The sequence below is a fragment of the Echiichthys vipera genome (assembly GCF_963691815.1).
Source record: "Echiichthys vipera genome assembly, chromosome: 2".
In the NCBI taxonomy this organism is placed as follows: domain Eukaryota; kingdom Metazoa; phylum Chordata; class Actinopteri; order Perciformes; family Trachinidae; genus Echiichthys; species Echiichthys vipera.
The window spans coordinates 4,699,485-4,726,672 of record NC_139827.1 but is presented as its reverse complement, the minus strand read 5'-3'; the positions used below and the strand labels follow the sequence as shown (position 1 = coordinate 4,726,672).

The window sequence follows — 27,188 nt, the reverse complement described above, 5'->3', positions numbered from 1 at the left end:
CGGGAACAGCATTTTCCCAGAATTTGAGTTTTCTTAAAGCTGGAACTGTGGGACGCTCCCTGCTGCGTGTGGCGACGGCTTCACGCTGGATAACAGGATCTGTGGCGAGGACAGAAACCATCGCTCCCTTTACAAAAACCTGCTCAGCTGTTATTCTTCAGCTCAGTGTGTGTGTGTGTGTGTGTGTGTGCGTGTGCGTGTGCGTGTGCGTGTGTGTCTGTGTGTGGGAGGTCAGGCCAGAAACGGGGACTTCTCCTGTCATGTCCATCCAAAGTAAAGCTGACACAGTGAGAGCAGGGAAAAGCATGATGGGAAAATAACACTCGACCGTTCAAAGAGCCAATCATTAATCTCAGATTGACACAGTACTAGTGAGAGACGGCAGACAATCCCGGTCAACCCTCACATCTCTGTCCCCGTTGTTTCATTTTCATTCTCTCCCACTTGGGTATTTTCGTCCTTCCCTCCTCCACATCTTCTTCTTTCTCCTGCTCCTTGTTGTTTTCTTCCCCCCTCCCCATCACCTTTCCCTTATCTGCCTGCGGGGGTTTTCAATTAAGTGTTGTGCTCCCCTGTGGATCATGGAGAGAGGGAGGGAGGGAGAGGGGAGAAGCAAAGCTGGGAAGGAAAGAGGCAAAGGCAGAGGAAGGGAAGTAGAGAAAGACGGAGCAAAGACCGAAGTCTTGATGGAGGACGAGAGAAACTAGAAAGAGGAAGAGAAGGATTAGGCTGAGGTGAAAGAACAAGAAGGGAAGCGAAGAGAAAGTGAAGAATGGGTGTGATGAAGGGAAGTAGAGACGAGGTCTGTCTGTGTGAGAGAAGACAAGAAAAAAGGAAAAAGAAATATTGGGAGGGTAGAAAAGACATTAAGATGAGGGATAAAGAGAACTGGAGTTAAAAAGAGAAAGGTTACGTCAATAATAATGAAAATGTGACGCGTGAAAGAACCAAAGATTTAACATTTACATTTCATCTGTTTGTTTTTTGTCAGTTGAATTGATTTGCGCTTATGTGTGTATGTGTTTTCACCCCACAGTCAAATTTCTTTATTTGCTTCGCCGTCGTCTGTAAAAGCAAATGCCTGTGAGTTGTTAAATTATCACAGATAAAGTTGGAGACGGGTTTTAGTAGCAAACAGCGTGCTTGCCGTAGCATGCTAGCTAGCTAATCACCAGGCCAAATTTGCTGTTCAGTCCCGGCAACAAACACGATTTTGTAAGGCATATATTCTCTGTAGATGTTTCATTGTTCATACTGAACTTCACAGCATCAATTTATACTTGTTTCCGTATGTTTGACTAAGGGCGCACTCACACTGTCGTTCTGTCCCGGGCCAAAACCAGTTTTTCAGCTAAAGCCTAGTACCTTTAAGCAGTGTGAGTGCACCCGTTCCGTGCATAACAGCCGACAGCGGGCCGTTCACGGCCCGCTTGAAAGAGGTGGGCTTTAGCAGAGCCGTTTGCACATGTACGAGCATGAGCGTGCACATGTGTACGAGCACGAGCACGAGCCCTACGGCGGTAGCGGTATGTCCGCCTGTTCTCACATAGAAAATAGAAGGACGGACCATGCTCGGACATTTAACAACAACGACAATGGCGGTGAAAGGTTCACGTTGGTCTGGTGCGGAGGTGGAGTGTTTACTGCAGATTTGGTCGATGAAAAGATTCAAAAACAGTCGACAAGACGCACAAAAACTCAGAGGTCTGTGGAAAGATTTGTAAACAAAGCCACACACACGCACGCGATCAATGCGTGTGACGTGTTACGGCGTGATGGCGTATGGACAGCAAGAAGCATTGGCCGGCCCCGGCAGTGTGAGTACAAACGGGCCTGGGGCGCGGGGGGAGAGGGAGGGGGGACAAGTACCCTAAAGCCCGGGTCGCGGTGCGGAAGGACAGTGTGAGTGCGCCCTTAATTGCACTTACCTTGTAGTACTGCATGAGCGGGAGAAAATGGCGCCGACTCTGTATCCAACTCTCCAACGGAAAATGTTCAAATTCATGGGCGGAGCTTAATTACATCCCTGCAGAGTTGGGTTAACACTGGTGTGATCAACTCTGTGGAATAACTCCAACACTGAATGCCATTTAAATCAGAATGTGTTAAAATTACACTCTAGGATTGAGAATCAACTCGGAAATGTTTAACCCTGAAATTTCAACACTCCAGTTTTTGCCGTGTAGTCTGGTTCCTGTTCTGACTGTAACAGCAATATTAAGATATCCCTGATGCAACAAATAGTAAGCATTTATTTATTTGGGGTGCACATTTTGCTGTTTATGTTGAAAACTGGCAACCAAAGGCCAACAATTGGTTGCCAATTTCTCAAAATGGTCGCCAGTGACCACCGCCATTATTGTAACTTCTTTAATTTGACATAAAGCAAGGATGACGCTGAAGCAAGAGAGAAAACGAGACAGGTAGAGTGGCCATCAACAGTATTTACTTCCTGAGCTGTTACCATGGTTACAGCCTCCTCTGTGCCATCAGGTCATGAACCTTTTTAGTTAGCTGTGCGTGGGTCATGTACATCGACCCCGTGATCATGTCTGCTAATGAAGACTGCTCGCGTGTTTCTCACGCACATGCTTCAGTGTGTGTGCGTGTGCGTGTGCGTGTGCGTGTGCGTGTGCGTGTGTGTGTGTGTGTGTGTGTGTGTGTGTGGTGCCTGCAGCTCTGTGGTTGACACAAAGACAAAAGGGAAATGAGAAAAATGAATGTTTGTGGGCTTCAGAAGTAACACCAGACTTTCTCCTACCCCATCCATTTAATTTAATTTATATATGGCGAGAAGAAGTAGAATTACTTTATTAATCCGCAACGGGAAATTCAATTTTTCCACTCTATTGTTATTCATGTTACACACACAGGCCCGGAATACACACACATGCACAGACAGGACCTATAGACATGCAATCAATGGAGAGATGTTAGAGCGAGGGGGCTGCCAGTGGTCCGGCGCCCCGAGCAGTTGGGGGTTCCAGCCACCAGGTCACGCTCCATTCATGGTAGATCGGCATCTCTCACCTGCAGCGATGCAGTGTGAGGCCGGGACTCACACAGGGGCTCAATCCCGCGACCCTCCGGTTCCCAGCCGAGTCACCTGTGGACTGAGCTACTGCCGCCCCAAACAGCAAATGCTGTTCTTTAAGCGTTTCAACTTTTCTGCTTACATTCCCACTTTAAGTGATAATTCTCAAAGATCAAAGACCTCCTATCAGTGTGGAGCATGACGGCATCACGCCGCATCGCTGCAGGTGAGAGCTGCCGATCTACTGACGTCATACAGTCGACACTGTTCGGTTTCCAAAGACACTCTAGGAGGCTCAACTGCAGTTACATCTTACTGCCAAAGAGGCCGCTAGAAACAACATATCTCGATTCTTACAGATCATAGTTTGAAGTCACTATCTTTGAAAGAGGTAACACATTGGTGACTGAGCCTTCAGCCCTCTGATGAAAGTTCTCGCATTAGCATTTCACGACCTGGGTGTCTGTGACTTCAATTGTGGTGAAAATCACAAGCGACGCACAGTTGGTGACGTGCTGCCCGTCACCCAGCAGTGTCTGGTTCGCTGCAGAGGGTAGATGCAGCTGAAGCAGCAGATTCTGCAACTCACACACGTGGAAAACAAGGAAAAGAGCGATGACCACGGACGACGAAACTTCAAAAACAAGCGAAAGTGAGATCCAAAAAACACACCTGCAATAATCGCACAAGAGGTTATCGCAAAGAGAATTACACAGAGATCATTGAGATTATAAGTAAGAGTGGTGCAGTTTTTATAGCTGCACATCTCCATCAAACCAAAAATATTCTAGAGATTTTGTGCATTGTTTTTTTCATATTTGGTATATTTGGCAACTTTGGGACCTTCATCATCATTGATTCATTCATCTTCAACCGCTTATCCCGGGGTCGGGGTCGCGGGGGGCTGGAGCTGATCCCAGCTGACATCGGGCGTGAGGCGGGGTCCACCCTGGACAGGACGCCAGTCTATCACAGGACACATAGAGACGAACAGAGACAGACAACCATTCACACCTACGGGTGATTTAGAGTCATCAATGAACCGAACACCTGCACGTCTTTGGACTGTGGGAGGAAACCGGAGAAAACCCACGCAGACACGGGGAGAACATGCAAACTCCACACAGAATTTAACGAGGCTTGAATCTGGTCTGGGTTTTGTTGAGATCAACCTGCAGTTGCCTCCCGGGTCCGTTGATCGGAGGATAGAAGAAGAGATCTTGAGACGATGGCTTGAGATCACACCAATATCTTTATTGGAGCACTTTGCAAAGCGGAGACAAGTTCTGATACAACTCAAACCAGGTCATACATCAGACGAGTCTGTTGTGGTCTAAGGGTAGCGGCTTTAAATACCCTTCTGTCGATGGTAACGCCTTAAAGGTAAAAAAGGCGGCAATGGGCGTTAATCTGCCCGGCAACACATTATAACACTAAAAGCTGAGTCAAGGAAATTAGTGCATGTCCCTATATGGCTATTTAGAGAGACAGATGTGTCTGTGTTTGCAACACACAAAATTGTTAGTTAATGAGTATGTGTGTGTGTGCCTAAAATAAAGAAATGAGCATTCCTCTGTTTTTTAGAATCATAACGAGGTGATGGGTGAGTGGGCACGAGATCTCTATCGTGCACATTCTACAGATCTGAACTCTCTTTTCTGTGAGGCTCTGTGATGCAAGTTATTATCTGCTCAACCAGCAAGGACTAGTCTCATTCCAGGGGTTTATGTACCATGACCCCACTGTGCACCAACTTCAGTTTAGCCATTTCAAAAGCCACATGACGAGAGCAGCTCATTTCTCTATCTTCCACAGTTTTCAAAAGTTTCCTGGATAATATATTCAACTTATGGAAATTCAGGTTTTTAATCATGCTCGAGCCCAAAACAGCTGCAGTGGTTCAGGCTCAGTTCAGGCTCAGACACAAACTACTCGTGATCATGTCGGGTCGGGGCCCGATCACAGCTCTGCTCTCTCTTCATTTCCCAGTGCAGATCCCTCGGGGTGTGTCTCTTACGATCAAGGAGATGTTTTTGTGGGTGTCAAAATGAGTGACGTGTTTGTGTGATCAGCTTCCTCCTGTAAGACATCCTGGTTAATCCCTCATTATCAGCGTCTTCGTATGCGTGTATCGTGTGTCGCTGTCGGGTCTTTTTAAGGTCACCTTCTGTAAAAACTGTGGTTTTCCAGTCGACCACAGTTGTGCGATCTGTTTTTAACTTTCATTCCTCTCTTCACTCTGTTGTGTCTTCGCTCTTTTTTCTCTCCGTCTGTTTCTCAGTCTCTTTCCGTCGAGTGGATAACTTATTTAAGTTGTTTGTGCTGTGTGTGCGTTCGTGTGTGTGTGTGTGTGTGAGGACCACCCAGACTTTGATAATAAAATATTAACTATGTTATTCCTCTCGCTCTGTCTGCTGACCTGTCTGGATGGGGGTCAAACAAGACAAGTTTGTGTGTTATTGACTGTGAGTGTGAAAAGGAATGGGAGAAAATTGGTTTTCACTGTCAACGCAACTGTTTTATTTTGTAGTGTAGATGAAATGAGGTGATGTTTGTCCAGCATTGGTTTCCATTTAGTTTTCTTACTCAAAGAAAGAAGAGACATTTTCTCAGGGGGAGAAGTTCAGCATCCGTGAGGAACTCGGAGTAGAGCCGCTGCTCCTTTGTGTTGAAAGGAGCCAGTTGAGGTGGTTCAGGATCATCTAGTAAGGATGAACCCTGGGCGCCTCCCTAGGGAGGTGTTCCAGGCACGTCCAGCTGGGAGGAGGCCTCGGGGAAGACCCAGGACCAGGTGGAGAGATTAGATCTCCACACTGGCCTGGGAACGCCTCAGGATCCCCCAGTTAGAGCTGGTTAATGTGGCCCGGGAAAGGGAAGTTTGGGGTCCCCTGCTAAAGCTGCTGCCCCCAAGACCCGACCCTGGATAAGCGGATGGAGATGAGATGAGATGAGATGAGATGAGATGCCCATGTGGCACTAATTTTAGCGTAACACAATTACCTTTGGTAACGGACAATCTGCTCGTTTGGGAAACAGAGGCACTCAGAGTGTCAAATACATGGCCCTCCTGGAATTTAAGCATAGTATATTTCAGGATACTGCTGACGTTTCCATTTCCTTTACTTAAAATGATACTTTTTCAGACATTACAGGCTGCACCTTTCGGACCATTTCTTCCATCGTGACACCTTCATGTTGCAGAGTAGACCTCATTATTTTGCAATCCTTAATTGTCAGAAAAAACATGATGGCATTGATGAGAGGAAATTGATAAGCTTGGATCTGTACGGTTCTGATGGATGAGACAATTTGGAGAACCAGATAATGTCTTGCCATCTTTCTGTATATATTAAGAGGTTTGTTTTCTTCCAGTATCGACCAGAGATGTCATCAACATGCCCATCTCGCGCCATGAATACACCGGGCGATGAGTGGCTCTGTTCACACGCGGGCTCACTCTGAGATTAAACAGTCAGTTTGCTGTGCGTGTGTGACAGGGGCTTAGTCAGTGTTTGTGTGTGAGTAAGAAGGTGGTTCTCAGTTGTGTGTTAACATACAGATTCATCAGCTGATACTATTTTGTGCTTGGGGAGGAGTAATGTTGGCAAAGGCATCCTGGGAAGATGGATGTGTTTCCACCTTTGAAACGATCTCCTTAGGATGCATTTGACATTTTGAGTTGGTTTGAGCAATCAGGTCATAGTGCCTTTCTAGTGCCTCTTTTTGTAGATTTTTTAATATGGTATTGCGATGGAGTGTTGGGCTACGCAGTGGTGTGGTGGTTAGCACTGTCAGCTCACAGCGAGAAGGTCCCTGGTTCAAATCCTGGCTGGGGCCTTTCCTTCTTTCTCCCCCGGCTCTGAAATTGCCCGCAGGTGTGAATGGTTGTCCGTCTCTGTTCGTCTCTATGTGTCCTGTGATAGACTGGCGTCCTGTCCAGGGTGGACCCCGCCTCACGCCTGATGTCAGCTTGGATCGGCTCCAGCCCCCCCGCTACCCCGACAGGGACAAGCGGTTGAAAATGAATGAATATCCAGTCTTCATCTGCAGTGTGACGTGCAAAGACCGCTGAAAATGGGCTGTAACTTTGACACCTTGAGTTGTGATGATGGGACATTACTATCTGTTGCTGCCTGACTTATTTCTCGTAATCAGAGGATTTACTAAAAAGCTGTTAACGTCAACAGCAAATGAATATAAAAAGGTAAAAAAACGGGGACCGGTCACATTGCTTGACTGAAACTCACCCTTACCCGTCAGTCGTGGGAGAGAGAGATGGACGGACGGAGAGGTGAAGAGTTGAAGACGAGCAGGGGAAAACGAGTGGGAAAGTTTACCTTTCTCACCCTCCGCCGGGAGCAGGGGAGGGAGGGATGGAGGGAGGAGGAGGATATTGGAACGACAGGAGAGGCGGCAGAACAATGGGAGGATGAAGAGGAGGGAGGAAGGACGGAGGGGGAGAGGGACACGGACACAACGGATGACCGAACGGATCAGAACATGAATAGAGAAGATAGCAGGAGAGAGAGAGAGCAAATATTATGAGACTACCTACTGACACACACACACACACACACACACACACACACACACACACACACACGTCCAGCTGTGACCAGTCTGTGTTTCCCTCCAGTAAACATCATATCCAGCCTTCTGGTGTCCTGGCAACAGATATCTTGACAACCTGATGGGAAAGCATCTTTAATATTAGTGTGTGTGTGTGTGTGTGTGTGTGTGTGTGTGTGTGTGTGTGTCTGTGTGTGTGTATCTGTGTGTGTCTGTGTGTGTGTGTATGAGTTACTAGTGTTGTAGTGTTGTCACAATACCAAAATTAGACTTTAGTATGATCCCCGTCTAAATGATCTTCTACCGATACTGAAACGATACCTGGAACTTTTATTATTATTTATTTATTTTTATTAATTAAAACACAAAAGTCAAAATAAAAATACATTTTTGTAAAAGCTGCCGAGCTTTATACCTACTGAGCATGTACATGTACAAAGTACTACTCAAATGACCCAGACCTGGCTTAAATCGAATCAAAAGTGCGACCACTGACTCGTCTGTGTCATATTGCACATGACGTCTTATTCCATCGTCTTATCCTGTGTGTGTCTGGTGTCCTCCTGAGTGTGGCATGTATTGTGCGGTGTGTCTTGTCTCTTCTATTTGTATTTTATGTATTTATTTAGTAATATTTGTATTTTTTCTATTTTTTTTAGCAGGCTTAAGGATGCAAGTTAGCATCTTTGCTATAATCCGGCACTTTTACAGTGATATGTTGTTATCGTTGTTCATTAATGTGCACTGTCCCTAACAAATAAAGTATTGATTGATTGATAGATTGACCTGGTGGAGGTCTGTGCTCTAATCAGACCATTCTCTATAACAATAAATTCCAGTATATATTATAAATTATTCACAAAAATGTACATGCTATGATTATATTACCAGTACTCAGAGGTGTCAAGTAACGGAGTACATTATTATTATTTATGAATTACCCAACACGAGACCCAACAACTCCTCCATGAGCAATCTCGTGCACACAGGCAGGAACGTGGAACAGACGCAGCTCCATAGAGGACGGACATTTTGGGTGCACCCAGAGATGCAGAGCAACCACAGATTTAACATTAACTGTAATGTTACGGGTCGGGTCCCCATGTATTAATATCTGGTTAATACTAATGGACAGGATTTGTTATACTGGCTGCATTTACTTTTCATCTATTACTGTTATCAAAGGGCTCGTTGGAGCCAATTAGGTCAGACGTGCTTTATACTGTGTCTCTGGACGAAGCCTAAAGGGGGACTGTCTTGGACACCAAGACCTTTTATTGGGTACAGGTTTAGTGGCCTATTATGCCCAATTATCCCAATATTGTCAGCTGACAGTATGATCTCCCATTGGTGCCTGACCCCCGCAGAGCACCCACAGACTCCTCTTCTATGACTGTCTGCTGATATACAAGAATACACTTTATGAAATCAAGTCTGAGAAGAGAGAAAAAGGGGAATAAAGCACGACTTCTGCTAACAAAGACATTCATTCATTCATCTTCAACCGCTTATCCCGGGGTCGGGGTCGCAGGGGGTGCTGGAACCGATCCCAGCTGACATCGGGCGTGAGGCGGGGTCCACCCTGGACAGGACGCCAGTCTATCACAGGACACATAGAGACGAACAGAGACAGACGACCATTCACACCTACGGGCAATTTTTAGAGTCATCAATTAACCGAACACCTGCACGTCTTTTGAATGTGGGAGGAAACCGGAGAACCCGGAGAAAACCCACGCAGACACGGGGACAACATGCAAACTCCACACAGAAAGGCCCAGGCCGGGATGCGAACCTGAACCACTACACCAGCGTGTAGCCGCTCACAAAGACAGTACACTTTATTTTTGATGCTTTCCGCTGAGATACAGCAGCCGCATTAAACAGCTTATATTTGTCATCAGGCTTATTTATTCATCTGTGAATATTTATGGTGTCGTGCTGTAAGAGATGAAAAAACTTTGTGTTCATTAACTTGCAGATTCAGACTGCAACTTTGAAAGGGCGCTCTCCAGCTCTCCAGGGTTCAAACTTTGAAACTTCGTTACTGCAGCTGAACTCGGACTCTTTGGTTCTTCCTTTGTGTTGCAAATGAATTAATTATTGGTGACAAACAAAACTAAAATCCCTTTTTAACAACATTGATTATACACGAGTGGATCTAAAGCAGGGGTGGGCAAATCCAGGTCCTGCAGGGCCACTGTGCTGCATGTTTTAGGTTTCTCTCTGCTCTAACACACCTGAGTCTAATGATGTGCTCGTTATCAAGCAGCTGATGCTCGTCACAGTTTGATCATTGTTAGACTCAGGTGTGTGAGGGTAGGGAGAGACCTAAAACATGCAGGACAGTGGCCCTCCAGGACCGGAATTGCGTACTGGAAGTGAACCGAGTCGAGCCAGTCAGACAAAAGAAAGTGTGTGTTTGTTCACTGGTCTTGAGCTCTCTCTTTTCTCCTGTCTCTTTCTGTCACCATGACCCTCCTTCTCTTCTTTCCCAACTCTTTACTTGGTCTTGTTGACGACTTGTTTGGTCTCCACACTGTGTCTTAAGTTTTCTCCTTCCCACCCATTTGTATTTTACTAGTTTCTCCTTAATGAATTAAGCAGAGCAGCACAGACACCCTTTACTTCAGCTCCTCATCTGGTACCCCAGTGTGTTTCCAGGCCAGGAGGAAAATATAGTCCCTCCATTAGCCATCTTTCCACTACGTGCCACTGTGGCAGTCTAAAAATGACCCACTGGACCAAAAGCTAAGTCTTCTGACAGGCCTTTATCCACAAAACAAAACAAATACACACTGGAGTCACACCAACAGGCTCCTTCCTTTGGGATTGACTTTGATAATCCACTTGAATGGACTTAACTATGAGAGGAGCTGGTACCTGGGCCAGTAGGTAAATCTTGAAAAACACTCTTTTAATAAACTCAGGGTTCACTAACTATGTTGTTGGTGCTTTGTTTTATGTGTAGGGACTCTTCTCATGCTACTGCAGAGGTTTGGTGTTGTTTTCAGCAGTATTAGTGGTTTAAAAAGACGTTTGAATGCCTTCCCCGTGCTGCCCTGAGCTAATCAGTGTTAGCCACGTCCGGCTGTTAGCGACTCCACTGGATTTCTCCATTAATAGTTGTTACACCAAAAAAAAAAAAGAGAGGTCTATTTGATATATGTAAGTGCAATGTATGAAAGACAGCTGCTGTGTTCTGGTTCTTATCCCTTGATCAAATGCCTTTCTGACTTTTTTACTCTTTTAATTGAGACTCTTGCTTTTCCTTGTATCACCTTTTCTGCTGTGCACCGCCTCACACGTGTTCACTGCGTCTATCATCACCATCAACTTGTCCTCCTTCTAGCTCTTCACTCACTCTGTATATCCCTCAGCACCTCCTTCACTGGTTACTTCATGTCTCAGGCTACTGTGATGCTCCTGCAGCACAGTGATACCTCAGCTTTCATCACAGACCTCAGACAGCGTCACGTGTAGGTTTATTTCATTTCCTGATGTCTCGCTGCTTGTAACCGCTGACCTCTCCGTAATACTTCCTCTGGTTTACCACTGAGCAGAGACAGAGCTGTAACGCTGAGTGCACAGATTGGTTGGACACGATGAGACAGACCTGCATGCTGCCTGCAGCCGCAGTGACACTTAGTTAAAATCTGAATTATTGGCTACAGTTGAAGTTTATTTCAGACTGATTTTCAACAAAAACATATAAAAACATCACAAATTATATCGCGTCAACAATCTGAAACAGGTCTAGACTGAAGTTTAACAAATCATTCATTCAACTTCAGCCGCTTGTCCCTGTCGGGGTCGCGGGGGGCTAGATCAGATCCCAGCTGACATCGGGCGTGAGGCGGGGTCCACCCTGGACAGGACGCCAGTCTATCACAGGACACATAGAGACGCACAGAGACTGACAACCATGCACACTCACATTGACACCTACGGGCAATTTAGAGTCATCAATGAACCGAACACCTGCACGTCTTTGGACTGTGGGAGGAAACCGGAGAACCCGGAGAAAACCCACGCAGACACGGGGAGAACATGCAAACTCCACACAGAAAGGCTCCAGCGGGGATGCAAACCAAGAACCTTCTCCCTGTGAGGCGACATCATGTGTGAAAATAATTTTAAAAATCTATATATTTTTTAAAATAGCTCTTACAAAAGAATTAGACTATTTGTAAATACGATACAATCGTGTGTACAAGCAAAGTTGCACATCCATGGTCCACAGAGGGACTTGAAATGGCGACCCTTCTGTTCCCAGCCGAGTCACCTATGGACTGAGCTACTGCCGCCCCATAATTTGGTCAACTCAAGTATTTTGGTTAGTTAGTTATAGTTAGTTAGTTATAAACACCCACAACAGCTGTTAGAAAGTACAGTATGACCTCAGATCTAAAGTAACACACGGTTATAAACAGTATAAACAGAAACCTCGATGGCGTTGCTACTTTTTTCCCCGTCCTGTTCTGTAGACAAAACCCGTAATGCTCAGATTCAGTGTTTCACAGCAATGTGTAAATTAAACCTGCTTTCAAAGGGCAGGATGTCAAACAGTATATCATATGGGCAGTGTAGCCGCGCAGTAAGTGGGTGTTTCCTCCTCCGTCAGGCTCTCTGGTCTGACCCTGACGTTAATGGAGTGTGTCTGAGGTCCTCCGGGGCAGCCAGGGATGATGTACATCCTCCTCTGCGGCCTTATCTGTCACATTTATATTTACACACTTTTATCCCTGTAGTCTCGCGTTTGTCAGCAGAGCCCTGTCGTCGTTCACCGGTTCTTTCCCACACTTTGGCTGCTCTTTGTAGCTGTGGCATCGTATCTCTCTCCACTCGTCCTCCTTTTTGTCAGTAACAAAGTCGGCTAATGCTGGTTTTTGAGCAACTGCTTCCTGCGTGCACCTCCACACACACACCCCTCTGGGCAGGAGGGAAACACAACATTAAGATAAAGAGGAGGCAGTGTTTAGATTGGTATAAAACCAGCTGGTAATGATGCAGATCAGCCTGGAGTTACAGGACTGATGGTGGGTGGCTGCTGCCAAATTGCTTTTGGCTTTAGAATTGCATAATGCTGTAAATGCACGAGCAGTTTAATTTCTTTGTCTCACATTTGTTTTTCAGACTGTTTTAAATATTTATTGCCTTTTCTTGTACGTATTTGCTTCCCAGCGAGGCGTCTGGCTTTAACAGATGGAGAAGAAGAAGATACAGAGGCTCGCTGTCGTCAACACAAACACAATATTGCCAAAACATCATTGAATAATCAGATTACATAACATTTAAAAACAAACAAAAGCCAAATTCATAAGTGAGAAAAAAGACGGCGTGTGTTTTGGCTTTCCCAAAACTTTGGCTTTGGGGTTTGAGCGCTCTCTCTTGTTTCTCTGGTATGACAAAACATGTGTCTGGGTAGGCATTTGCATGGATGCTTGTGTGTGTTAACACACACGGTTGAATGTACAATCATTCAAATCAGTCCGCACTAATATTTGTTTGTTTAAAAAAGCACATCTTTTTTGATATACATATCTGTATTTATCTTCATTTACATAATATCTTTTATATTTTTTTTATAAAAGACCAATACAATAACAGATGACAGCAGAGAAGTGTGTGAAATGTTTACAAACTAACTATACACACTTGCTCCATACAACTGTACCGACAAGATGAAACAAAAACATGGCCGTCTGGGGGTCTCTCCCCAATGAAGGCACATAATCACGAGTCCACAGAAGAGACATTTAAATATAGTCCAGAAAGTAAGAGAAGAGGAAACTGGGTCGTGCAAAGGGCGCACCTGTACTGTTCCAGTGCAGTCCATCAGGCGCAGCAAAGCATTCTCCTTCATACAGTTGATGAAACGACTCCATACGTTTTGAAATACCTCCTGCCTGTCCTTAAGAGTGTAAGACATTTTTTCCAGAGGTTAACAAGAAGTGAGTTCCCTAAACCACGCAGCTATAGCAGGTTTACCAAAGACTTCCCTCGATCTTAAGGCTATTGTCCTTTTTTCTTGTAGACAACACATGTTTAGAATTTGTTTTTCATGATGCTTAATTCTGTGTTACTCTGTTTAAAGACCTGGCAGAAAGATCCAAGGTTCCTGATCCAATCTAACAGAGAGGATCTCCTGTACAGTGTAACCTCCTCCCAGAACTCCCTCAATCTTTGACAAAATGAAAGTACCCTAATCTACCGCAAAAGCACACCTTTTTGCCACGTTTATGCCTGGTGTCGATACTACTTCGCGTTTCAGAGCCCCTAACACAGTTAGACGTTAGACGTTTGGAAACGCTGCTGAGCCCGTTTTAGTTTGAAAACTCCGATGTTGTGTTTTAGTCTGGACGTGCAGAAGCAGAGATTTGTGTAGACGATGACGCAGACACCCACGTCTCGTGCCTGGTCGCGGTATTTGCTTTGCAAGGACTGTCACTCGGTGTTTTCCGCCGCCGTTACCATCTTCCACCTCGTCCGTCCCAAAAAATACATCACTCGTCTTACGTTAAATCTGAAGTTTTTTCTGTATTAGACATCTTAGACAATCTGCTTCCTGTGAACCAACAAACGCATGCCCAGTGCATGATCACGTCATATGCATGTTCATACAGACGCAGATTATTTCTGATACGGAGCTAAAGCGCTCATGTGGACGGAGATCGTTTTGGTTTAGAGTTAGTGTGGACGAAGCCTAAAGGGTTAAAAGTGTTTCCTCTGAACAGCAACTTTCTCCTCTTTCTCTTTCTCCGTTTTTAGGGACCTGAGTGAAAATGGCATCCAGGCCATCCCCAGGAGGGCCTTCAGAGGAGCCACGGACCTCAAAAACCTGTGTGTGGAAGTGAACACACACACACACACACACACACACACACACACACAGTGAATTAAAATAGTGTATACAAGAAAACAGTTCAATGGTGACACACAGCCAAAAGCTTTCACATGTATCTTCCAGTGTTTGTCCAGTGGGATAGATTCATGAAGCTCCAGTGTTTCTGAATAAAAATGATTTATTATTGGTTTGCTCAGGTGAAATATTCTAAATATTGTTGTTGTTCATTTCCTCCGCAGCCAACTGGATAAGAATCACATCAGCTGTATCGAGGAGGGGGCGTTTCGAGCTCTGCGATCTCTGGAAGTGCTGTGAGTGCAGACCTGAACCACAGTTCCCCCCCGTGTGTTTACATCGTCCTGCTACCTGACAGACTCTGAACTGTTTGTTTTACACTGAATTCAACTTTAATATTTTATTTTTTAATCCTGATTCATTTTCTTCCCAACTCTGTCTCTCTTTCTTTCATTCTTTCTCCTTCTTCTTTCTTTTTCCTCCCCCTTTCCCCCTCTTTCCACCCCCCTGTCTCTCTCTCTCTCTTCCTCTCTCTCCCTCCCTCTCTGTCTCTCTCTCTCTCTCCCTTTCTCCCTTTCTCTCTCTCTCTCTCTCCCTCCCTCCCTTTCTCTCTCTCCCTCTCTCTCTCCCTCCCTCCCTCTCTCTCTCTCCCTCTCTCTCCCTCCCTCTCTCTCTCTCTCTCCCTCCCTCTCTCTCTCTCCCTCCCTCTCTCTCTCCCTCTCTCTCTCCCTTTCTCTCTCTCTATCCCCCCCTCTCTCTCCCTCCCTCTCTCTCTCCCTCCCTCTCTCTCTCTCCCTCCCTCTCTCTCTCTCCCTCTCTCTCTCTCTCTCCCTCTCTCTCTCTTTCCCTCTCTCTCTCTCTCTCTCTCTCTCCCTCCCTCCCTCCCTCTCTCTCTCCCTCCCTCTCTCTCTCTCTCCCTCCCTCTCTCTCTCTCTCTCTCCCTCGCTCTCTCTCTCCCTCTCTCTCTCTCCCTCTCCCTCCCCCCCCCCCCCCTCTCTCTCTCTCTCTCTCAGGACACTGAACAACAACAACATCAGTAGTATTCCAGTCTCCAGTTTCAACCACATGCCCAAGCTCCGCACCTTGTGAGTCCTTCACGTCGATGCACTACGTTACCCAGAATGCATCACAGCCAGACACTTACAGAAAAACCTGTTTCTTGTTTTTCCTCCACTACTCTCCTACCTTTCTTTATTTCTGGTTGATTTCCTCTCTCCTACACCTTTCCTTCCTCTTCTTTCTTCCTCCCACCTATCCACTCCTCCGCTCCTCCCTTCATTTATCCTTCTCTCCTTTGGCGTCTTTTTTCACCCTCATCACTTCCTCATTGGCTCCTTCCTTCCCTTGCTTTCCTTTTGCTTCCTTCCTTCACCTCTTCCTCTTTTCTTTGACCCGACTCTTCTCTCAACAATTCCCTTTTCTGCCCTCCTTTTTTTACTTCAATCCTCTCCCTCTCTTTCCCCTCCCTTCCTCTCTTTCTCCCCTCACAGTCGCCTCCACTCTAACTCTCTGCGTTGTGACTGCCACCTGGCCTGGTTGTCTCCGTGGCTGCGGCAGCGAGGGGCTTTAGGCCTCTACACTCAGTGCAGCTCTCCTCCCACACTGAGAGGCCTCAACCTCGCCGAGCTGCGCAAGAGCGACTTCGCCTGCTCAGGTACGGCGGCCCCTCTGATATCAACACGCTCAGGTCCAGGTGTGGGCGATGGAGTTGGAAGTCAGGAAGAGTTTTTCCACTTCTTTTGTTTGCAGGCCAAGGAGGAAGCGCCTTCGTTCAGCCGTGCAGCCTGGCGTCCGGCTCCTGTCCTCCGATGTGTTCCTGCAGCAACAACATCGTGGACTGTCGAGGGAGGGGCCTCACTGCCATCCCAGCCCACCTGCCCGAGGCCATGACTGAGATGTGAGTATCGCTGGAAGGTTACTGTCATGTGGGGTGACGGAGAACACACGGAGGAGGGGACCCAAATGCAGACACGGAACTCAGGAGACGGTATTAACAAATTTAATAAAACTTATTTACAAAAGGTGAAATAAACACAAAGGAAAAACACGAAGAGAACTGATACAAACTGACACGATGAATGGACACAAGAGGACAGGTACGCAGGGAGACATCTGGGTATGTTGAGTGTATGATCCGGCACAGAGTGAGGCTCAGTACCGGGTTGATATACTGAGTGGCAGGTGATCAATGCTAACGAGAATCACCTGCCAGGGAAACAAACTCAAAACCAGAAAACAGAAAGAACGCACACACAGAAAAACACCGACAGAGGGAGACAAAACAACGACTAAAAAGGAGAGAGAGAAACTGTCCAGAACTAATCACGACATTTACATTCCAACTAAGGGCGCACTCACACTGTCCTTCCGCACCGCGACCAGGGCTTTAGGGTACTTGCCCCCCCTCCCTCCCCCCGCGCCCCAGGCCCGTTTGTACTCACACTGCCTGGGCCTCGGCCAATACTTCTTGCTGTCCATACGCCATCACGCCGTAACACGTCACACGCATTGATCGCGCGTGTGTGGCTTTGTTTACAAATCCTTCCATAGACCTCTGAGTTTTTGTGCGTCTTGTCGACTGTTTTTGAATCTTTTCATCCGACCAAATCTGCAGTAAACACTCCACCTCCGCATCACACCAACGTGAACCTTTCACCGCCATTGTTGTTGTTGTTGTTAAATGTCCGCGCATGGTCCCTCCTTCTATTTACTATGTCCGAACAGGCGGACATAACGCTACCGCCGTAGGGCTCGTGCTCATGCTCGTACATGTGCGCACGCTCGTACGGCTCCGCTAAAGCCCACCTATTTCAAGCGGGCCGCGGAACGGGTGCGCTCACACTGCTTAAAGGTACTAGGCTTTAGCTGAAAGAACGGTTTTGGCCCGGGACAGAAGGACAGTGTGAGTGCGCCCTAAGACAACTTATGAGTTTCAGAGTAGAGAATGGGCTGTGCATTATACTGGAATATGCAATATATAATATACAATATCACTGATGCAGCACTGACATTGCCCCCAAAAAATGATTCTTTCCCGGGACACAATGTGCGGTAATGCATATCTGCAGCATGTGAATACTAAACGATACTGCGATCTCCTCTCAAAAGCTGCTGAAAACACAATGTCACAAAAAGAAAAACGTCATCCATCCACTTTCTAGATTAAAACTTTAATACCTCACATTTCTCATAAGATATCAAGCATTTTAAGCGTCACTTTGAATGAGAACCACGCTTCAGTAACTGGCGGGAGAACAGAACTTTGAATGAATGTTGCATGCGGACAAATGTTTGAGTAGCTTGAAAGGAAACATGCAGACGGTCTAGTTGATGGAAGTAACATCCAGCTGGCAGCTGTGCTGTGGTGTGCAACGACCTACAGGAGGCAAATTATTAATCTCTCTCTCTCTCTCTCTCTCTCTCTCTCCCTCTCTCTCTAGTCGTTTGGAGCAGAACGGCATCAAGTCGGTTCCTCCGGGCGCCTTCACTTCCTACAAGAAGCTTCGTCGAATGTGAGTCCTCTACAGACACACTCGCTCGACGGGACACTTAAATAACAGCTGAGGTTCAAGAAAGATTCTGGATGAATGTCACATAGTTTTCATCTTTGGCTCTTTAATGTAAGAACGCGGCGGCTGAACCTTTAACCAGGTGAAGTAAACTGGGAGGAGACCCACACTCAGAACATACAGGAGAGCATAAACAGTTATTTTGCGAAGGATTTTTGAAGTTACCAGCCAATCAGATTTTTCCACTCGCCAAATTTTCGGAATAACAGCTTCATCCTGTCAAATTGAGAGGCTTTCATTGCTACGAGGCTCTTTGCAGGCGCTGACATTGTTATGTTACACCCGTCTTTGCGTGCTTTGTCTTCAGGCTCTGGAGGTGGCTCTTGGATGGAGTCATGATCTTTCACAGCCTCCACTTATTAGTTAGTAGCACAAATTATTAGTTCCAACGACAAAAGGGTTCGTTTTAAGATCGTCTTTTGTGTAAACCGGCGGTTCTGCAGCCATAACAGGAACACAGCATGTGTGGACTCAGTCAGCAGACTCCATTTCTTTTTAACACTAGCTAATGTTGCACTCTGTTGGCCGTAGCAGAGCTGAAGAGAGGCAAAGGACGAGCAGAACGTCACATCCTTTAAATCGTCCCAGAAAATGTGTCCCGAGTCTTTACACGCAGAAGTCAGTCAGAAGTCACAGGCTGCAAAAAGGCAAATGCGAGTGTCTAATTTTTTTTTAATCCACCTTACAATCAGTTCGCCCATTGGCAATAAAAAAAACTATGTAGTCCATCAAACCGGGCTTTCCTATTCAGAGTAGATGGAGCGTTTTAAATCATTTATTTAATTTTTATTTTCATTTTAACCCAGAAATATATGAATATTAATGAGGAAGGGATCAATGTAAAAAGTTACACACAGAACCTTGAAGACATTTTTGGAGAACAATATTTCTTTACTTAAAAACAGTCTTTTTTTGAATAAACTCTGGGTTCTCTAACTACATTGTTGTTGCTTTTTCATATGTAGGGACTCTGACCATGCTGCTGCAGAGGTTTGGTGTTATTTAGAGCAGGATTAATGGTTAAATAAGCTGTTTTGGATGCGTTCAGCGCGCCACCCCAAGCTAATCAGTGTTAGCCCTTTGGGGCTGTTAGTGTCTCTCGGGCATTCTCTATACATGGGAATAACGGGGAAAAAACTGTCTCCATGGCTTATTTGATGTATTTCATTCTGAAAAAGGACCATTTTGGCCGGACTTATACTTTAACTCTTGAAATCAAAGCGTTTTCTCTTTTCATATTGAGCCTTTTTAAACGTCATTTCCAGTTATTTCTAACTTCTTATGACACCAAGTGTTTAAATATAAATGTTTCTTCACAGGAGGTAGTTTGAAAGTGAGCTAGACTATCACCGTGTAGCCAGAGAAGCTGTGGCTTTAAAAGCTCCACCCCTCGGGTTTCAACCCCAACCAATGAGACTGCAGTGTGTCTGCCTCCAGAGGACCGGTGCCTCTGGGAAAATGTCTCTTTTTCTTTACTCTGATCTGCAAACTGGATCGCTCTCCTCTTGCTCCGTCTCCACTGTTCACCGAGCTGTGGTTTTCCTGCTCCACAGAACAAACAGCCCCAGTGGATTTTCAGCATGGAGGAGCGCTTGATTTATGTCAGCCCGCACAGCCATGCGCCCCGTCAGAGGCCTTTACAGGGTCTTGCATGATACATTGAGCACATATCACTGTGAACTGGTGAATATGTTTGAAATGCACATTCGACCACAATAATAACATTCATTTCTGTGTGACCCTTTCTTTCTTTTTGGCTTTTCTCCCGTTCACCGCTTCTTTCTCTCTTCCTTTGCCCATTTCCCTCCTTCTCCCCATATCCTCCTTCTCTCCATCCTCCTCTTCGCCCTCCTACGTCGTCACTGTGAGACCGTCCCAAAGCCCTGAGACGGGGGTTGATTACATTACCAGGCTGGTTTTTTAAGTGGTTTGTCTTCAAATGTATTATGACAGTTGAGCGACTGACATGTGGCAGCAGAACAAGGATTTTATAATCTGACATGTCGTGGTTTGGCCTGGCCCGACCCAATCAGAGATGCAGGGAGTTACATTTGGCCAGCAGAGCAGCGCTCGCGCTCCTCTCCGAGAGCCTGACTTTCACATGAAGGCGGGTTTCTCGTTTTTATAAACAGTTTTTATTTGAGGTGATTTGGGGATTTGAAAAAAACAAACAGTAAAACCATTCGTGTATGTACGTAGAGGGTAGATGCAGCTGAAGCAACAGATTCTGCAACTCACACGCGTGGAAAACAAAGAAAAGAGCGATGACCACGGACGACGAAACTTCAAAAACAAGGGAAAGTGTTGGACAAAAAATACAGAGTTTTGCATTTGCTCTTAATGGTGTTTTTTTTAATTTACAGGTTCCTCTCAACTTGTGTTTGTTTTCTCTCAGTAGGAAAATATTAATGATGGAGCATTACAGTAGTGTTTGTGGCTGCTGTAACTAATGTACGTGTGTGTGTGTGTGTGTGTGTGTGTGTGTGTGTGTGTGCGTGTGTGTGTGTGTGTGTGTGTGTGTGTGTGTGTGTGTGTGTGTGTGTGTGTGTGTGTTTGTATTTGTGTGTTTTATCTGTTTCATTCTCAGAGACCTGAGTAACAACCAGATATCTGAGATCGCTCCCGATGCTTTCCACGGCCTCCGCGCTCTCAACTCCCTGTGAGTTACCCACAGAGTGGCTGTGTATGTATGTGTGTGTGTGTGTGTGTGTGTGTGTGTGTGTGTGTGTGTGTGTGTGTGTGTGTGTGTGTGTGTGTGTGTGTGTGTGTGTGTGTGTGTGTGTGTGTGTGTGTGTGTGTGTGTGTGTGTGTGTGTGTGTGTGTGTGTGAATAAACTGTTGAGTGTTATGAGAGTGCCTCTACCAATATGTGTTTACATATGTCTGTATTATGCCTGTCAATATACCTCCATATGTTTGCATGGCTTGTGTGTGTTTGCGCGTCTGTCCGTATGAATAATTCAAAAGTGGAGCCTTTAAACAGAGATTCTTTATGAAAGATCACAGCGGGTGGCCTACAAGTCTGTGTGTGTGTGTGTGTGTGTGTGTATATATGTGAGTGTGTGTGTGTATGCCTATACTGTACACGTATCTGTACTCTGGCATGAATCTGCTCCGTGTGTAGAGTGAAACCACCTTAATATTTTACCACTGAAATAAAAACTCTTGCTGTTGTTGATGGCGATGCACACTGATATATCCTAGTAACACACTGATTGAATGTGTATGAATACTCGAGATCTTTGTGTGCAGGGTTCTGTATGGTAATAAGATCACGGAGCTGCCCAGCGGTGTGTTTGATGGCCTGGCCTCTCTGGAGCTGCTGTAAGTCCAAACCACAACATGCATATATTTGTCTGAGCTGACGTTTACACTGACTTTGTTTTACGCTAATTAACTTCAGGTGTCATACGGCTTTAACAGTACCCATAACTTATTGGAGTGTTGCATGGAAACAAATGTGTCCGTGTGCGTGTTGAAGTTTTATTTTTAAGTCAAGCTGATGTGAATCTGTTTCTCATAACTTGTGATGCGATGTTTCTTTTTTTTTGATAACGCCGCCGTCTTCTAATGTACCGCGCGATGCGTTCCACATGCTGAAGCTTCAGCTGTGATAGTTGTGCGGGGGAGGAACGATAGAGACAGACTGCTGAAATGTAGAAACAGGACACTTGTTTTAAAACTGCGATGAAGAATTTGTAAAACGTCTGAATGTGCTGGCCGTGCAGATAGCTGTCCACAAGGTTCAGGAGTTTTGTGAGAAAGCGAGTCAAGTCAGCATCTAATCCAGTGATCCTCCACTGGTGGAACCACCTGAGATCCAATGGAAAAGCTGTCATGGCCAAGTTCACCTTAAGATATCTGAATAAAAACGGGTATAGATGCTTGTTAATACCTGCTAGAAATCCTGACATAAACACCGGCATACTGTGAAGGCATCTTTACTTGTGCTTCAGTTACGTGCAACACAGTCAAACATGATTTTAGACTGACTATGATGCAGTGTAGTGACACCTTTTTCCCTTTTTCCCCGCGAGAAATCACCAATAAAGGCTTCTATACAATAAGCAATTAAATTATAGCTTTCCTGACATTAGCATGTGGCTACATCTTACTGAGTAGTAACATCTGTTACGAATTTCTGATCGTATTCCTGCTGGAACATGTTCGATTGTGTAGTTTGTGGTTTATACAGTGTTATATCTATTGGCATTTTCGCACAGTAAAAAGTGTCGCTACGCTCCGTAACTGTCTGTTGAAGCTATTGAATGATGGCATTGAGTAGTTGGCAGTGATGAAATCAATTAGTCTAGCGGGTATTAAAGTGTAACTGCAGCGAAAAACAAACCCACGGCCGTCGAGACAAGTTTTTTGGGTGATCACCTATTAACAGAGAAATGCTGGAGACTCGCTAGCAGCCAGACATGGTTAACACTGAGTAGCTCAGGGCAGAGCGCTTAACCGTCACCAAACCTCTGCAGTGGCATGATTAAATAGAACTGAGGTCTGGTGCGTTTGGTAATTGACTTGTTTGTGCTGCCTTTCAATATGGACGTAGCCGGCTGCTAAAGCTTGTAGCATTGTTAAACAGTCTTTTTTAATAAACTCCAGGTTCTCTAACTGCGTTGTTGGTGCTTTGTTTTATGTGTAGGGACTCTTCTCATGCTACTGCAGAGGTTTGTTGCTCCCTCCGCGGCCCAGGCCCGTTTGTACTCACACTACCTGGGCCTCGGAGCGAATGCTTCTTGCTGCCTATACGTCATCACACCGTTACACGTCACACGCATTAATGACGTCATCGCGATGCGTCGCTTTGTTTACAAAAGCGTGCGGACTTTTGGCCACATAATGAGAAGCAGTGCAGAAAACAAGGTAACGATTGTGGCTTTGTGGTTTTTCTGACCGAATCTGCAGTAAACACTCCACCTCTGCATCACAACGGGAACTTTTCGCCGCCATTGTTTTGTTTTAAATGCCCGCACATGGTCCGTCCTTCTTTTTTCTACGGCGAACAGGCGCGCATAAAATGATGTCAGAACTGCCGTAGGCCTCGTGCTCGTGCTCGTGCTCGTACATGTGCGCCTAGACACGGTACGGTTGCACTCACACTGGTCAAACGAACTAGACTTTAGCCGTGAAACCTACTTGGGCACGGTACGGATGGACAGTGTGAGTGCGCCCTAAGTCTAAGTCTAGTCTAGTCTAGTCTAAGTGGGCTTGTGCACCGCTATCAAGTTCATTATGCTGACGTTGTCTTGCGTTCATCAGGTTGCTGAATGCCAATAAGATCCACTGCATCAGAGCCTCTGTGTTCAAAGATCTGGAGAACTTGGCTCTGCTGTCGCTGTATGACAACAAAATCCAGAGTCTGGCAAAAGGCACCTTCAGCTCACTGCGCAGCATCCAGACACTGTAAGAAAACACACACACACACACACACACACACACACACACACACACAAACACACACACACAGACACACACACACACACACACACACACACACACACACAGACAGACACAGACACACACACACACACACACACACACACAGACACAGACACAGACACACACACACACACACACACACACACACACACACACACACACACACACACACACACTATTTTAAGCTCTTTTCCACTCCATTCAGTCTGATCTGACTGATGTTGTGCCCCCTGTGATTTCCCATCAGCCACCTGGCCCAGAACCCCTTCGTGTGTGACTGTAATGTGAAGTGGCTGGCCGACTTCCTGCGTTCGAACCCCATAGAGACCAGCGGAGCACGCTGCGCCAGCCCCCGACGCCTCGCCAACAAACGCATCGCACAGATCAAGAGCAGCAAGTTCCGCTGCTCCGGTCAGTGCCGGTCTCTGTCTGTGTGTGTGTGTGCGTGTGTCTGTATGTGTGTGTGTGTATGTGTGTGTATGTATGTGTGTGTGTGTGTGTGTGTATGTGTGTGTGTGTGTGTGTGTAAGAGAGAGCAATAATGAAAGAAAGACCGGGGTGTGAATTGAGTCGTGCAGTGACAGTCTGGGTTTATGAGTTTAAGATAATGAAGCGCAGCAAAGCTTTCCTCAAGAGAAGTATATCTTCCCCAAAGGCCTTTTGTCACATACATACGCTATTAGCATATATATGAGTTAGTGACATTCTGCTGTCAGACACGATCGCTTCTCTGTTCACAGTGAAAAATCTCTGTCCAGAAAAAGCTCAACCGAGAACAACTTGTTTTCCCTCGTCTCTTTTCTCCAACACAAACCGGTCGAGTCAAGGTCACACGAGCTCTGCTAAATACAAGATGACTGCAGTTCAAGAGTTCATCCCCAGAACAACCACAATGAAAATCAAACATGTATAAAGACTGCCAGAGCGTTTCAGGAAGCCCACACTGAGGACGTGTGCCAAAAGTAGGGATGTCTGGATTAACCGATTTTGCCATAACTGCGGTTACACAACCTCACAGTGTCAGAACTGTAAGAACTGAAGAAGCTACGATGTCTGCGGTGTCCTCAATCCTGCGTTGTTGCCAAATCTCTGGTTAAATCTCCCGATGTGTGTGTGTGTGTGTGTGTGTGTGTGTGTGTGTGTGTGTGTGTGAGAGTTGTCGTGCCGCTCACCTGAAGCGTTGAGTAGCAGAGCTGTTAAAATGTCAGAGGGAACTGACTTTCGAAGTCTTATATCTGCCAAAAAAAGCACCTTAAATCTGCAGCGTGGAGCATTTAGTGTGTGTCCAAAATGAGCAGAGAGTTGTCGTGGAAGATGGATATCCAGTTTGTGCAAAGCGTGGCGTCTAAAAGTGCGTGCAAAGGGTCCAACACTGTGAATATGTTCCAACATGTTGGAGATACCAATCCAGCTTTACAGTTACCTGGATGTAACTCTAGTTCTATGAGGGCGGGCTCAACCCTCTAGTTTCAATATCAAATACCGTATTTTGGGGATTAAAGTCGCTCCGGAGTTTAAGTCGCACCGGCCAAAAATGCAAAATAAAGAAGGTAAAAGCAAATATAAGTCGCACTTGAGTATAAGTCGCATTTTTGGGGGAAATGTATTTGATAAAATCCGACACCAAGAAACGACATTTCATCTTGAAAGGCAACTTAAACTAAAACTAGAACAGAGAACAACAGGCTGAGTAAGTGTTTACGTTATATGACGCATGAACAACGAGCTGAGAACCTGCCTGGTGTCATTCACAGAACTATAACATATAGAACATGCTCTACGTTTACCAAACACTCTGTCACTAATCACACAGAACTATAACATATAGAACATGCTCTAGGAGTTTGCATGTTCTCCCCGTGTCTGCGTGGGTTTTCTCCGGGTTCGCCGGTGTCCTCCCACAGTCCAAAGACGTGCAGGTGTTGGGTTCATTGATGACTCTAAATCACCCGTAGGTGTGAATGGTTGTCTGTCTCTGTTCGTCTCTATGTGTCCTGTGATAGACTGGCGTCCTGTCCAGGGTGGACCCCGCCTCACACCCTATGTCAGCTGGGATCAGCTCCAGCCCCCCCCCCCCCCGCGACCCTGACAGGGACAAGCGGTTGAAGATGAATGAATGAATGTTTGTACAGTGTGCAGGGACCATTACATCCTCTGGGGGTCACTAGTGAACATTTTGAACTAAAAGCGCAGGAGATGTCCAGGTTCCAACAGCTCAACGCCGGCAAAGAACTTTCAGAAGAAATAAACGTAGAACATAAAAAACGTATTCTTTTTTAAGAATCTTTTGCAGATATCTAGTTCACCTCAAAAGTGACAAAACAAACGAGTAAGAGAATGATAACCATCTGCACTGATGAAAGGGGAAAGCGTGTGAGGTGTGAGAAACAAAACGACCAAAAGTGTGTGTGTGTTAACAACAACGAGATGAGGATGAGCGAGGAGCGAGGAGCGAGTTCATCTCACCGACTGTAATTGGATGCCTGTGACTAAAAGCTCCCGGACCATTTCCTTCACCCACACCGTGCCAGTGTTTGTGTGTGTTTGTGTGTGTGTGTGTGTAAAGCCAGCCAGCCCCCTGGCCAGTGAAACCATGGCAGTCTCTCTGATCACCACATAAACTGCTCCGCGCCGCTTTAGTCCGCTGCCAGGCCTGGAAAGCTTCTCGCAGGCCGACACATCGCTTCCATAAAACAGCACAACATGGATCTGGAGACAGACAAAGACTGCTGCTGCCAGCTTATACAAAACCTATCCAGGAGTGTGTGTGTGTGCGTGCGTGCGTGTGTGTGTGTGTGTGTGCGTGCGTGCATGCTTTCAAACCTTTTGGCTGACATGGTTTTTGTTTCTTTCTTTTTCATGACAGCCAAGGAGCAGTACCACATCCCAGGTGATTATTTTTGCGTGTGTCCCATTCTGCATGTATACTGAACTGTCAAGCCTATACACTGTATACACTGGCAAAGTCCCGCCCCTTCCACTAGACCCTGATGGGACCTCTGAGATGGTAAAAAAAATGAACGGGTCTCAATGCAGATAATTGAATTATTTGCTGGCCCTATTTGTTATATGCCCTGACTTAAAAATACGCTGTTTGTGGATTTAAATGATCATTTGTGAGGTCAAGAGTTTGACCATTTGTTGTGTAATTGTTCAGTTTACGGTCGTAGAGAAAACACAATGAGAAAGACTACATGTCATGTCGCATACGTCACGTAACGTCACCCCCCTCTCTCACAGAGACGCACAGTGCAGATCAAACCAAAGATGCAGTGTGTTTTGTTACTGAATGATCGATGTTACTATCCTCCCCTTGGAAGCGGAGCAGAGATACGTCCATGCCTGTACCAGAGTACCAAGCGCGGGCGTTGATGTAGATCATGCACATCAAGAGTTGTAGTTCACAAAGCGGCCTAACACAAAAACCTTCTTTAAGCTTCTTCGCAATAAATCAGAGTTTTTTTTTGTATGATAAATGATCTTAAAAAACCACAAACAACATATGTGAAATTCATGGCCAGAGTACCAAGTGTGGAGCTTTGACGTAGATCATGCACACCGAGAGCAGCGTAGAGTTGTAGCTCACATAGCGACCTCACACAAAAACCTTCTTCAAACTTCGTTTTTTGCATGAAAAATAATCCTTAAAACCCACAAACAACAAACGTGAAATTCACGGCACAATTCAAACGGAACCAGAAAATTTA

At 45.8% G+C, this 27,188-nt stretch overlaps 1 protein-coding gene across 1 annotated transcript in view; it reads left to right on the top strand.

Annotated features, from left to right (window-relative positions):
* The window catches only part of LOC310959947 (slit homolog 1 protein-like), a gene marked incomplete at both ends in the record, with an annotated part of 82,056 nt that overhangs the window by 28,749 nt on the left and 26,119 nt on the right, over positions 1-27,188 (top strand). The window contains 10 exons of the mRNA XM_083931503.1: positions 14,375-14,446; positions 14,690-14,761; positions 15,479-15,550; positions 15,956-16,119; positions 16,215-16,362; positions 17,906-17,977; positions 20,622-20,693; positions 21,286-21,357; positions 23,302-23,445; positions 23,729-23,916. Of these exons, the coding sequence (XP_083787629.1) occupies positions 14,375-14,446; positions 14,690-14,761; positions 15,479-15,550; positions 15,956-16,119; positions 16,215-16,362; positions 17,906-17,977; positions 20,622-20,693; positions 21,286-21,357; positions 23,302-23,445; positions 23,729-23,916 (1,076 nt within the window). The remainder of the gene's footprint in view (positions 1-14,374; positions 14,447-14,689; positions 14,762-15,478; positions 15,551-15,955; positions 16,120-16,214; positions 16,363-17,905; positions 17,978-20,621; positions 20,694-21,285; positions 21,358-23,301; positions 23,446-23,728; positions 23,917-27,188) is intronic.